Source organism: Colletotrichum spaethianum, assembly GCF_022836535.1.
Source record: "Colletotrichum spaethianum MAFF 239500 DNA, contig06, whole genome shotgun sequence".
NCBI lineage: Eukaryota > Fungi > Ascomycota > Sordariomycetes > Glomerellales > Glomerellaceae > Colletotrichum > Colletotrichum spaethianum.
In genome coordinates, this window is record NW_026054776.1 from 1,407,509 (window position 1) to 1,420,292 (window position 12,784).

General features: G+C 57.3%; 4 protein-coding genes across 4 annotated transcripts; 2 read left to right on the forward strand and 2 right to left on the reverse strand.

Moving 5' to 3' along the window:
• Positions 1-432: 432 nt before the first annotated feature.
• ColSpa_03393 (mitochondrial-processing peptidase subunit beta) lies at positions 433-2,112 on the forward strand (the record flags this gene model as incomplete). The annotated part of the gene is made up of 5 exons (XM_049269605.1): positions 433-585; positions 675-800; positions 858-935; positions 991-1,676; positions 1,725-2,112. 5 exons carry the CDS (start codon positions 433-435, stop codon positions 2,110-2,112), a joined length of 1,431 nt encoding a protein of 476 aa, XP_049125562.1.
• A 515-nt stretch (positions 2,113-2,627) lies between these two features.
• On the reverse strand, positions 2,628-5,294 carry ColSpa_03394 (histidine biosynthesis trifunctional protein; the record flags this gene model as incomplete). Its single annotated transcript, XM_049269606.1, has 1 exon — positions 2,628-5,294. One exon carries the CDS (start codon positions 5,292-5,294, stop codon positions 2,628-2,630), a length of 2,667 nt encoding a protein of 888 aa, XP_049125563.1.
• An 833-nt stretch (positions 5,295-6,127) lies between these two features.
• Positions 6,128-7,033, forward strand: ColSpa_03395 (transcription termination factor 2; the record flags this gene model as incomplete). Its single annotated transcript, XM_049269607.1, has 1 exon — positions 6,128-7,033. The coding sequence occupies one exon, from the start codon at positions 6,128-6,130 to the stop codon at positions 7,031-7,033; it is 906 nt and encodes a 301-aa protein (XP_049125564.1).
• Positions 7,034-7,645: 612 nt separating this feature from the next.
• ColSpa_03396 (nuclear elongation and deformation protein 1) lies at positions 7,646-10,017 on the reverse strand (the record flags this gene model as incomplete). Its single annotated transcript, XM_049269608.1, has 2 exons — positions 7,646-9,501; positions 9,564-10,017. The coding sequence occupies 2 exons, from the start codon at positions 10,015-10,017 to the stop codon at positions 7,646-7,648; spliced, it is 2,310 nt and encodes a 769-aa protein (XP_049125565.1).
• Positions 10,018-12,784: the final 2,767 nt, after the last annotated feature.

Sequence of the window (12,784 nt, forward strand, 5' to 3'; positions counted from 1 at the left end):
ATGGAAGAAAGATGATTCATCGATGCTGGGGAGTGACGACCACCCAGCGACCCACGGGATTTGCAGGTACATTGAAGGTCAACCAAAGGCAGCAAAAAAGAGTTGGCAGCACCGCTCGTTACCATCGTCAAATTTGTCCCGGTGCATGTCACAGTTGACATTGAGGGGCGCATGGAGGAAATCAATGACTGAATAATAAATTGAACAGGTGGATGGATCTGGAGTGGTGCCAGATGCCGGGGCCGCAGATTAGTTACGTACCGACTCTGATTGGCTCCAATTGCTGGGCCGGGGCATTCCGGAAGCCGACTTAGCGCCTCGAATTCAAGGCACACACAGCCTTTCGAAAGAGCGAAAGCTTTCTGAGCCGAAACCTCATCGAAAGATTTCATCAAACACCTCATACTACTCCCTATCCTCCACAACTCCGCCATGGCGTCCCGGAGACTAGCTTTGAACCTCTCGCAGGGGCTGCGAAGCCGGGCTGCTCTTTCCAGAGCGAGCCCAATTACCCGGGGCTTCGCCACGCCTTCCAACTCCCCCTTCGGCAAGACTCAGACGACGACGTTGAAGAATGGACTGACGGTACGCAATTCCATCCGCCCACCCGCTCCCTGCGGCTCAATTGGCCTTGAAAAACGCGCCGCGAATCGGATCTGACTCTCAATCTCTAGGTCGCTACCGACTACTCGCCGTTCGCCCAGACCTCGACTGTTGGCGTGTGGATTGATGCCGGCTCAAGGGCTGAGACCGACGAGACCAATGGCACCGCCCACTTCCTCGAGCACCTTGCCTTCAAGGTAGGCCACGACGCGACGACAACGCGATGACGAACATGCCGTTGACCGGATTTTTAGGGTACCACAAACCGGACGCAGCAGCAGCTCGAGCTTGAGATTGAGAACATGGGTGGCCACCTGAACGCCTACACCTCGGTTCGTTCCCGTCGACCGAAACCATCAAAATTTCCTCCCATTGACACTTGTGCAGCGCGAAAACACCGTCTACTTCGCCAAGGCCTTCAACTCCGATGTTCCCCAGACCGTCGACATCCTTGCCGATATCCTCCAGAACTCCAAGCTCGAGGAGTCTGCCATCGAGCGTGAGCGCGATGTCATCCTCCGCGAGTCCGAGGAGGTCGAGAAGCAGATGGAGGAGGTTGTCTTCGACCACCTTCACGCCACCGCCTTCCAGCACCAGCCCCTTGGCCGCACCATCCTCGGTCCCCGCGAGAACATTCGTGACATCACCCGCACCGAGCTCACCAACTACATCAAGAACAACTACACTGCCGACCGCATGGTTCTCGTTGGCGCTGGTGGCATCCCCCACGAGAAGCTCGTCGAGCTCGCCGAGAAGAACTTCAGCGGCCTGCCCACCACCGGACCCAACACCCAGGCCTACCAGCTGTCCAAGCAGAAGGCCGACTTCATTGGCTCTGATGTCCGTGTTCGCGACGACAACATCCCCACTGCCAACATCGCCATCGCTGTTGAGGGTGTCAGCTGGAACGACGACGACTACTACACTGCCCTTGTTGCCCAGGCTATCGTCGGCAACTACGACAAGGCCATTGGTAACGCTCCCCACCAGGGCAGCAAGCTGAGCGGCTTCGTCCACAAGCACGATATCGCCAACAGCTTCATGAGCTTCTCCACCAGCTACAGCGACACCGGGTAAGCCGTGACCACCCAACATCACAGACGCGTGCTAACATGTGATAGTCTCTGGGGTATCTACCTCGTCACCGACAAGCACGACCGCATCGACGACCTCGTCTACTTCGCTCAGCGCGAGTGGATGCGCCTGTCCCGCAACGTCAGCGAGGCCGAGACCGAGCGTGCCAAGGCCCAGCTCAAGGCTTCCATCCTCCTCTCCCTTGACGGCACCACCGCCATCGCTGAGGACATTGGCCGCCAGCTCATCACCACCGGCCGCCGCGCCAGCCCCGCCGAGATCGAGCGCACCATCGACGCCATCACCGAGAAGGATGTTATGGACTTTGCCAGCAGGAAGCTTTGGGACCAGGACATTGCCATCTCCGCTGTTGGAAGCATTGAGGGTCTCTTCGACTACTCCAGACTCAGGGCCACTATGAAGCCCAAGTACTAAATGGGGTGTTGGTGATTTTCGGGGAGATTAGGGTATAGAGTGTATGAGATACCGTTACAGGCTAGTGTATCATAAAGACTTCCCTTGTTCATATGTCTGTGACAACCGCAAGCTTAGCACCTGACGACCTAATTTTACTTTGTACTTTTGGAAGCAAGCTGACCTTAACCACTTGTCCTTCGACCGTTTGCAATATGTTACTAGGTGCTGAATCTTCCGCTTCTCCTGGCTACAACTACTTTAGACGTGAGGTTCTCATTCCTTCATCACGGCCTGCCCTTTGGTTCAGCTGACTGCATTCGTCACGCGCATCCGCACCTTTCTAACTGGAGACGAGGGGAGTAAACCATGATTTCCAGACTAATCGTCTTTGTCCAATAAGACAAAGCGTTTTTCACTATATATCCAATGATACTTTTGGTATAACTACATAAAATCATGACCCCCATGCCTCACCCACAACCAGCCAACTTTTGTTCTCATTTTTGCTTGTGACATGTCTCCCCAGTCAACCTTTACTTGCGGTTCATGTGGTCGATGCGGATCTCCACGGCTCTGCGGTGGGCTTCAAGTTGCTCCGTCTTGGCGAGCTGCATGACGGCTTCGCCGACGTTGCGCAGGCCCTCGGCCGTCAGGTTGGAGCTGGTGATGTGCTTGACGAAGGAGGCGAGGTTGACGCCCGAGTACTGCTTGGCGTATCCGTACGTGGCTGTGGCTTCGGTCAGAGATTGTCCGACATTATCGATGGGGGATGTAAGAGAAGAAATAAACTTACGCAAAGAGTGGTTGACACCGGCAGAGTAGTCGCCGACACTTTCGGGCGTCCACTCGCCGATGAAGACGGAGCCGGCGTTCATGACCTTCTCCGTTACCTTCTCGGCGTCCTTGATCTGGAGGATCAAGTGCTCGGGGGCGTAGTCGTTGCTGATGCGCATGGCCTCGTCGACGGTCTTGACCTGGATGGTGACAGAGTGGGCGATGGCGCCGCGGACGATATCGACACGGGGCAGAGCCATGGCCTGGTTGTGCAGCTCGTCCTCAATTGCCTGCAGTTGCTGCTCGGTGAGGTCGATGGCGATGAGAACGACCTGGCTGTCGACACCGTGCTCGGCCTGGGACAGCAGGTCCGAGGCGACGAAGGCAGGGTTGGCGTCCTTGTCAGCGATGACGAGAACCTCGGAGGGACCGGCAGGCATGTCGATGCTGACACCAGCATTGGTGTCGTTGCTAACGAACATCTTGGCCGCAGTGACAAATTGGTTTCCAGGGCCGAGGATCTTGTCGACCTTTGTCACGCTCTCGGTGCCATAGGCCATGGCGGCGACGGCCTGAGCGCCGCCAGCGAGGACGATACTCTCAGCGCCGACCTTGTGAGCGACGTAGACGATCTCCGGGGTGAGGCTGCCATCCGCGCGAGGCGGCGAGGCAAATACGATCTTCTGGCAGCCGGCGACCATGGCGGGGACTCCGAGCATGAGGGCTGTGGAGGGGAGGACGGCAGTGCCGCCGGGGACGTAAAGGCCGACGCGCTCAATGGGACGGGAGAAACGGCTGCAGACAACTCCGGGCATGGTCTCCACCTGCAAAGGCTTGTCCTCCTTCTGGGCGGCGTGGAACTTGCGGATGTTCTCAAAGGAGATGTCAATTGCCTTGGTCGACTCAGGGGACAGTTGCATGGCCTCCTTGGGGAAGGGGGCCTTGAGAACAGGGGAGGTAAGAGACGTGGCCTTCTCGAACTTGTGGGTGTAGGACAGGACGGCCTTGTCGCCTCCGTTCCGGACCTCGTCGATGATGGGCTTGACGATGTTCAGGATAGCGTCGGGAGACTTTTGTGACGGGCGCTTTAGCACCTCGTCGATCTCGGCAGCGGAAGACTTGGTCAAGTCGTAGCGGCGCATCGTGATTCGGTCAGACTTCTCATCCTTTGACGCGGGCGCCGGTGCGGGCGCCGCTGCAGGGGCAGGTGCCGAAGAGGTCTTGATACCCTCCTTCTCAGCCCACTTACCCTTGGCATCTCCTGTTCTCCTCTTCACCTTGAATGCCTTGGCGTCCAGGTTCTTTTCGATATCAGCCAGGCTGACGCCTGCGCTAACAGCCTTGGTAAGAGCAAAGTAAATCAGGTCGGCCGCCTCAAAGGCAACCTCTTGAGGGGTCTTGGCGTCGCAGAGCTCCTCCGCCTCCTCCATGATCTTTGCCCGCAGGAGCTTCTCGTCAGAGAATAGACGGGCGGTGTAAGATCCTGCAGGCGCAGACTTCTTGCGCGACTGCAGCGTCTGTTCGAGCCTGGGAATACCGTTCAGGTCACCAAAGCAGCCGTGCTGGTCCAGGTGGCAGAAACCACCCTTCTGCCTGACGACAAACTTGAGCGTGTCGTTGTCACAGTCCAATGCGATGCGCACAAGCTCCTGGGTATCTCCGGACGTGGCACCCTTGATCCAGAGGCCGCGCTTGCGGCTCTGGTAGACGCCGGTACGGGTCCGCAGGGCCTCACCAACGCTCTCAGCGCTGCTGTACGCGAGACCCAGCGCGGTGCCGGACTCATCGCAGACAACGGTGGGGATGAGGCCGTCGGGTCTGTCCGATTTCCAAAATGAGGAAATGAGCTTGGACAGAGAGAGCTTCTTCGAGTCCTCCTTGCTGGCCGTCAGGCCGTCAGACGGCAGCACAGGGATGGCATTGCACTGCTTGGCAATATCGACAAAGTGCTCGAGGTTGCTCTCAGGGACGGGCTTGATGAACAGGTTGGGCAGCTTCTCGACCTTGCAGCGCTCGATGAAGGAGCCCAGGTTGCACGTTGTCGAGTCAAAGTCCTTGACGAGGACGGCGTGCTTGGAGGCGGCCTTGGTCGTGACGTCGGCCGTGGAGAGGATGGAGCCCACGCGAGAGCCGAACTCCTCATACTGGGCAAGGTTCTCTGGGGAGACGAAGACCATGCGGGCGCCGGCGTCGAGCAGGGAGACGACATCGTCCCGTGACGAGATGCCTGTGACGTCAAAGTAGCCGCGGAACTCTGCGTTGTGCTGCTTCAGAAAGTTGTGGAACTTTTCCAGGGTCTGGTCGTTGGCCTCAAAGCAGGGGGCCCCGAGTATCGAGACCTGCTCCCGGTCGAGGCCATCGAGCTTGGCCAGGCCTGGCGGGACGGCCACGCTGATAAGGAAGGGGAAGGGTAGTGTCGTTTCCATGGCCGCTTGTTCTTCAGTCTGTTTTGTATGTAGATGAGTGAGTTGAGGGATATCTCTCTTTTCTTTCCTTGTTCTCTCTCACATACAAGGAACAGAGGGTGCCCAATTGGTGAATATGGGAAATTTGAGACAATTGGATGATGGATGCAGGTTGTCTTTGCAGTCAATTGAAGAAAGTGGAATGTCACTTCTTTATCGAGATAAACAACCCACTTGTGACTCAAGTGTCAGGGAAAGAGAGCACCGCCACCAAAAAGTAAAAATCCTCATAGTGTGACACCACCACTCTACCATGTCCTGCATCGGCGGGTGTTGTGGTGGGGCAGACCAGACGTTGCCCCTCCATGCAGGTTTTGGGAGGTCATCCAATCCACGCCTTGCCGATTTGCCCGTCCGAGACCCATGTTCCGTGTGGGATTAAGCTATGGTCAGTGCGCCGGCTGAGTACCGGACCGGATCAACCAGTTGGCCGCTGAGAATCCCGAGCTGAGGTGCAGGCCAGGACCTCAGACTCGAAGGTGGAAGCGATTAACGCGCCTCGTGGGTTGACAGGTAGCTCTTTCCGCAACCCAACCACGACTACCCATATACCCCCGACGACGGCAGTCGCTGCCCTCCGCCTTCCTCACAGTCTTTTACCACAACTAGACCGGCAGGGGAATCCCAAGCTTTACCAATTCTCCATCTTCCACATTAGGCCGAGCTAGCACCGCCGTCCATTGACCATCTCCAACACGGTCGCGACAAGGAGATGCCAACCTCCCTTCCAATCGCAACCCGATAATCCCCATACCACATCGTCTGCTGCCCACGCAGCAACGCCCGCCGCCACGATGGCCTCACAGACCTCCGATGCGCAAACAAATGGGGTGCCTTCCTCAGCAGGCGCGTCCGCCTCCCAGACCGTCCCCAATACCCAAGCGACGGCAGCGACGTCGACAACAGGCTCGCAGCCCCCGTCCCAGTCCCAGCCGACGCAATCCTCATCCACCCAACAACCCTCACAGCAACCACAGCAGCAAAACAACACAACACAGCAGCAGCAATCGACACCCCTCAACCCCAACGCCTCGGCCCCGCGCCCCCGCGACGCCCGCATGATCGAGCTCCTCCTCACCTCCCAGGGCGTCACATCCTACGAGTCGCGCGTGCCCCTACTCCTCCTCGACTTCGCCTACCGGCACACCTCGAGCATCCTCTCCGACGCCATCTATCTCTCGGCGGACCCTTACACCTCGCAGGCCGGCTCCAAGGCGTCCGCCTCAGGCGCCGCCGCCGGCGCGATCCCGGGCGCGGGAGGCGACGCGGCCGTCAGCGCAAACGCCGTGAAGCTGGCCATCGCCGCGCGGCTGGGTTACCAGTTCCGCGGGGGCGGTGGCGCGGGCGGCGTGTCCAAGGACTGGCTGCAGGAGCTCGCGCGCGAGCGCAACAAGACGGCGCTGCCCAAGGTCGCGCAGAACGAGTGGGGTCTTAGGCTGCCCAGCGAGCGCTTCGTGTTGAGCGGTGTCAGCTGGGGGCTCAAGGATGTGTGGGAAGAGGCGGGCATCGACGAGGATGACGACGAGGACAGCGAGGACGGTGCCGGCGCGGCTGGTGGCGACGGTGCGATGGAGGGCGTGGAGGCGACGAACGCGACGGCCGATGAGGACATTGGCGGCGACGGCGTCGAGGGCGGCACGATGGAGGACGTGTTTGGCAAGGACGTCGATGAGGACGCCGAGATGGAGGGCACGGCTTAGAAGGGCGTGGCCGTGCCCGCGTATCGTTCGGGACCGATGGTCCGGCTGCAGCAGTGGTGGGGTGGACCGAGGCCGCCCGGCCAGGCTTGAGCCGGATAATGTATTATCTGCGGCGGCCGTCAGGACTTGATGGGCGCAAAAAAGGGAAAGAAAGGAGGGGGCCGTTCCGGAGTTTTTTATTCAGGGGTAAACGGAAACACGCTTTTCGGCATTCTCTAGTTTCGGTTGATAGGGAAGTCAAAGGCCTAGGATGCCATCGGTTTAGCCGGATCTCTATAAACATTGCGAATAAGCACAATCAAAAAAAGGCCTCATCGGCACGTTTCGCGGAGCACGGCGCAAGTCTTGAAGTAGATTATAGTGTTGGATGGTTCTAGTGTCCCTCTTTCAAGACGACCCAACAACATGAAGCACCAATTCCAAACGCCTGTCGCTATGCAACGCAACGTTCCCTGCCCAGAAAGAAAAGCCACCGTTGATGCTCGTATACCCCAAACCGCCCTCTATAAGCCCCCGAAACAACAAGAGAAGCGCATCAACACGGAAGATTAGTTCGCACCCGCTTTAGCATTAGGATTGTACACCGAAGCCTGTTCCTCCTTTTTTAGCACGCTAGTTCTGCACGCCTTTTGCAAGGGTGAGATGATTTACCCCAGTAATGAGTTCAGCTCCGACGTCTTCCATGAGCACCCTCTGCGCAGGTGCGGAAGACTTGGTTTCCTTGCCGCTGGGCTGAGGAGTTCGCTCGCGTTGGGTTCGCACATCGAGATCGGCACCGTCGTCCTTGTCTTCATCCTCTTCCTCTTCGGCGTCTTCGTCGTCGGCGTCCTCGTCCTCCATGATGGAGGCGGCGAGTTGGTCCTCGCCATCGATGCTGCCACTGAGAATGCTCTCACGTTCGTCACCGTAGTCATCGACCGAGTCTCGCGAAATGTAGCTCTGGCCCATCTCGTCTCCGATCTCCTCGTCGTCATCGATGTCTTCCTCGAGGTCAGCCTGCTCATCATCGTCATCTGTATCGCTTGCAGAGAATTCGTCCAAGTCCAGTGGAGTGTCTCTCCAGTACGTGAAGTCCGTGTACTCTTCTCCGCCACCCTTGACCAAAGTGCTCACGGGCGGGAAGAAATGGTCCACAACCTCGTTGATGTTGATGTAACTCAGCTTGAGCTTATTCAGGCTGAGCAGGTCAAGGGAGACTTCAGCGTTGGAGTTGATGGTGAAGATTCGGTTTCTTGGGACATCTACTGTCCTGTACGAAATCTGGTCCGTCAGACGGTTTCCGAATCCGGCGTAGAAAGGTGTCCGGTCCGGTCCGTACAAATGGCGGATGTCGCGGAGGGTGGCCATCTTGAAAACATGAGGTTTTCTGAGGTACACCTCACGACGAAGCGCGGCCATGGTTCTGTCCGGAGACAGAATTGTAGGTCCTCGCGGCAGCCGATATTGCCCTTGCTGAATGCCAGCCAAGTACGCCCGGGTGGTGTCAGACTGCCCCACTGATCGACTGGTTAGGTACATGATGTTGTACCCGTTTGCGACGATATCGCTGTAAAGTTTGGCTACACCAGCGTGCGTCCAATCACGGCCAATCATGTTGAGAACGTGGCCTAGGGCATCCGACTTGGTGATAGTGCCGTCAATGTCCGAGATAACGACGGGGGTCTCATGTTTCCACAAGTACATGTTGGCCTGGCACGTCGCCCTGTTGACGGTGAAACTCATTGTGTTCTCTCCAGCCTTCAAACACAAGGCTTTCAGTTGGTCACTGGTCAGTCGCAGCGTCTTGGCGTAGTTCAGGTTCGGGTCTCCGGCTGTCGACTGAGGAGGAGTGCTGGGAGGGGTTTGCAGGCCAGAAGCTCCAGCGTCCGACTCGGTCCGCCTGTGAATCGGCGAGGGCGCAGTGGTTGTCACATCGCTGCCGTCGCTTTGGTAGCCAGGGTCTGATGCAGCATCCGCCGCAATGACGGGATTAGGGCGGTAGCCCGCCTCCATCGTCTTCTTCTTGGCCGCCTCCTTGGCCTCCTCGCTGCTGTAGATCCAGATGTTTCCATGCTCGTCCATGCCGAAAAGTGAACCAATATCGTAGGGGCCCTCGAGCTCCTCGGACAGAATCTTTCGAGCAAGGATCTCGGCGCGGAAGACATCCTCCTCGTTGCTCTTGAAACCGGTCATGTCCAACATCAGATCGCCGCTTTCTGTAACGTGGCTGGGAATGTTGTTGGCCGAGAGCTCCTTGGAAAGCATGAGCGCCCGTTCAAGCGCTTCCTTTGGCGCAATGGGAGGGGGACTCTGCGATCTCTCGGACATGTCGAATTCGGCCAAGTCTTCACCGTAAGCCCGTTCGCTCGTGCGGGCCGACTTGCGAATCACATCGTCGCTGTAGGGGCGATGGGTGGCCGAGCCCCAGTCTTCTGATCTTAATCGTGAGTGGGAGAGGTCCGGCGAGGTTGAGAGAGGAGTGTTGAGGCCTGCGATGGTTAGCTGTTGTTGACTCAAAGTAAGGCTTCCGAGGGCCGGGAAGGAAACACACCATGGGTTGCAAAGGTCGCGCTGTGGATGACTGAGGGGGGCGGACGACGAGGTTTCGCGGACTCAGAGTCCAGGTCTAGTAGCTCTGGTTCACCGAGACCGGGTGAGGAAGGGTTCTCTGGATTCAAGGGAGGACTAGACGCCGGGGAGACGAGCGGGGAGGTTTGCAGATCCCTCGGAATGGTATCACTGGTCTCGAAGACGAAGAAGGCCTCGCCCTCCTCGCCAAGCTTCATGGAGTAGTCCTGCTTGACGCCGTTGACCTTGAACTCGACCTTCTTCTCGTAGGGCCGAAGGAGCGAGAACTTGCCAAAGCGTACGTGGAACGGCGAGCAGGCGAGGGTGCCGTCTTCCTGCTCAACGACAATGACATCGATGGCGCCACTGAGAGTGGCCGGGTTTATGGAGTTCCATGTCGAGGAGACGGACGCGCTGAGGTTTCGTACGTATTGCATGGTGACCAAGAAGCTCCGTCGTTTGTGACGGGTTAGGGCGTGGGAGTCTTCAAGAGGGGAGAGCCGGGTAGTAGGAACAGAAACGACAGCGGAGGGCTTCCCAGGGCGAGATGATGCTGCGACTCCTCGAACCTAAGAAAGGCCGGTAGTCGGGGAGCTGGAGTTGAGCTGTGCCGTGACAAGTGCGGAGGCAAAGTGTAATTGTTGGGGAACGTCGTATGTAATTATTATTGGGATGCAGGGTACGAGGGTGGGAGCGGGAGGGGTGGTGGGAATTTGCGAGGGTGAGTGAGCGAGTCGAGAGAAGCTGAGTGAGTTGGAGAGGCGCGTGCTGAGCAAGGGAGCAGGACAAGCAGTGCAGTAAGGTGTGTAGTTCGTGAGATGTGCCGAGTCGAGAGCTCAAAGCTGAGAGAGAATCACGAGCGGGAAATGGATGATGTAAAAGTCGGGAAAGAATAGATACACTGAATCACGATTAAGTTTGGGGTTCGCGGGGTCGGGGTCGGGATGGAAAAGAAGAGGGAAAAGAAACGGCCGAAAGGTTCTTTTGGGCAACCTTCTCCTTGGTACATATGTGCGCGGTGCGTGGTGCTTCGGGGAGCGGATGGGAGACGGTGGATGGTGCAAAGATGACGAAGCTGAATCCTCTCTGGGAAGACGACCAGCAAAGAGGAACGGCGGCGGCGGCGGCGGCGGCGGGCGGTGGTCATGGGCGATGGAACCAAGGAGGCACAGCATGGTGGGAGTGAGGTACGGGCGGGAAGTAGCACCTGAAGGACCTGGCGCGGACAGGACAGGGGGGTAAGCAGAGCATCACAGGCGGACACCCCTGCTTGTTGGTCGACCGCCAGCCCAACAAGCTAGGTACTTGTAGGCGGGCCAAGGCTGTCCTTTTCCGCCTTTGCCTTACCTAGCGCTGCCGCGGATCATGTGAAGGTGGACATTTGTCTCCGCCCCAGCAAAAAAAAAAAAAATCATTGCTCGGGGGGGATCGCCCTCAATGAAAACCCCCCTGGGCCGCCTTAGGAGGGGACCATGCAGACGCCCTGCCCGTTCTTACTGGACCGGCCGCCCATAACGGCAAGACGAGAAACCGCACTAGAAGGGCCAATGCCGACATTAGGGGGAGGCATGGTCCGTCCAAAGGTGCTGAGCTGGCCTGGCATCCGTGGCACGAGGAAAAGGCCCCTGGTGGACTTTGCATGGCGCTAGGCCGTCGGCCGAGGCTCTAGTAAGGAATGTTCTCCTGCAAGGCGACGCTCAATGCCCGAGGAGCGTCGGAATGCTAAAAAATTTCATACATATAATTTACTTTTTGGGCCTTTTTCTTCTCTGGCTTTGGCCTAGTTCCTTGTTTGCTCCCTCAAGCATAGTCCGTGCCTTTTGGTGCCTTTGGAATTTCCACACATCCATTGGGTTCAGCCTCGGGGGCCCAGACGGACGCCAACCAAAAGCCAAGGGCCTGTTGTCATATTGTCGTATTTCGTCCCAAAATCAGATCCCTCCTCCACTCAACTCAACTCAACTGAACCTCTCCCCAGTTCTCTCTGACCCAGCCTTCTTTAATTGTGTTGCGCGTTGCGATCAAGATCAAGGGGTGTATTCTGCACATGATGAATACGACATCCCACACTCGATCTTCACCTAAACCGGGCCAGTCGGCTGACTCGGTCCGCGTCTCTGAAGGTACTCGTGACACCTCATGACTACTGTTGCAGCCCTGCCGCCCTTTGTCGTCTCTCCTATTTTCCCCCGCGAAAAAAAGAAGAAAAAAAGGCTCCTGGCCAAACGTCTTCTTAGTGCTGATGTCATTGCCAAACCTTTACCCCTCCATCGCCCATCGTCAACTCCCGTCTATCAAGAGCCTTGCAACAGATCTAGCGACAGTCCGGACGTGAGTTATAAAATAACAATAACGAAAAACTCATGTCCCCTGCCCTTTCTGTCACGGAAACCCCGACTGGCTACTAGGTAGGCATCATTGCGTCTGCCAATTCTTGTTCTGGCGTATCGTCCGCACCGGGCACTTGTCTCCGTTCGTCGTTCGTCGCCAGCAAAACTGGATTTGCCTGCCTGCAACGGCCGAGGGGCCGAGGTCACCTGCGCAGGTGGGCGCATGAATCACAATCCATGCTGAAGAAGGGCCCAATTCTTTTTTTCCTCTCCCTTCTCCTCTTTCTTTCGTTCTTGTTCTTCGCGTCCTCTTGTGAAGGCTCCACAGGGAATAGGAGTGAGTTGCGAGAAAAGAATTAATGGAGGCGAGCAAGAGCTGCAGTTGGCCCTGGCTGCCATGTTCGTCCAATCCCAAGTTGGACCAAAACACTGACCCGGCCTGTCCAGGCACAGTGTGCAATCACGAGGTCGCCTCTTTACAGGGCCTACCCAGCCTCGGCGACGAGCCAAAATCCAGATGCCCCTGGGATCGGGTTCGCAGTGCTTGGCAACGGCTCTGATAGAAATATAGTCTTCCGGTCTGCAGGTGTCGCACCTCCGACATGCAGGTTCCTCCTGGAGAGGGGGGGACAGGGTGCATGTTTGTTATCTTATGCATCAGAGCCGGCACTTTGTGCGAAAACAATGGAATGGCCATGATACTCAACCTCGCCTTCCCTGGGGAAAGTCTTGCTTACCTGAGGCGACCCAAGCAACTCGGTAGTTTTGCGCCTGTGTCTTTGGGTTGTGAAACGACTTTCCCCCAGTCTCTTCGAGTTGTACCAAACAAGCAAACTCTCTGGGCCCAGCTCGCCAACCGATTGTTACAAGCCGT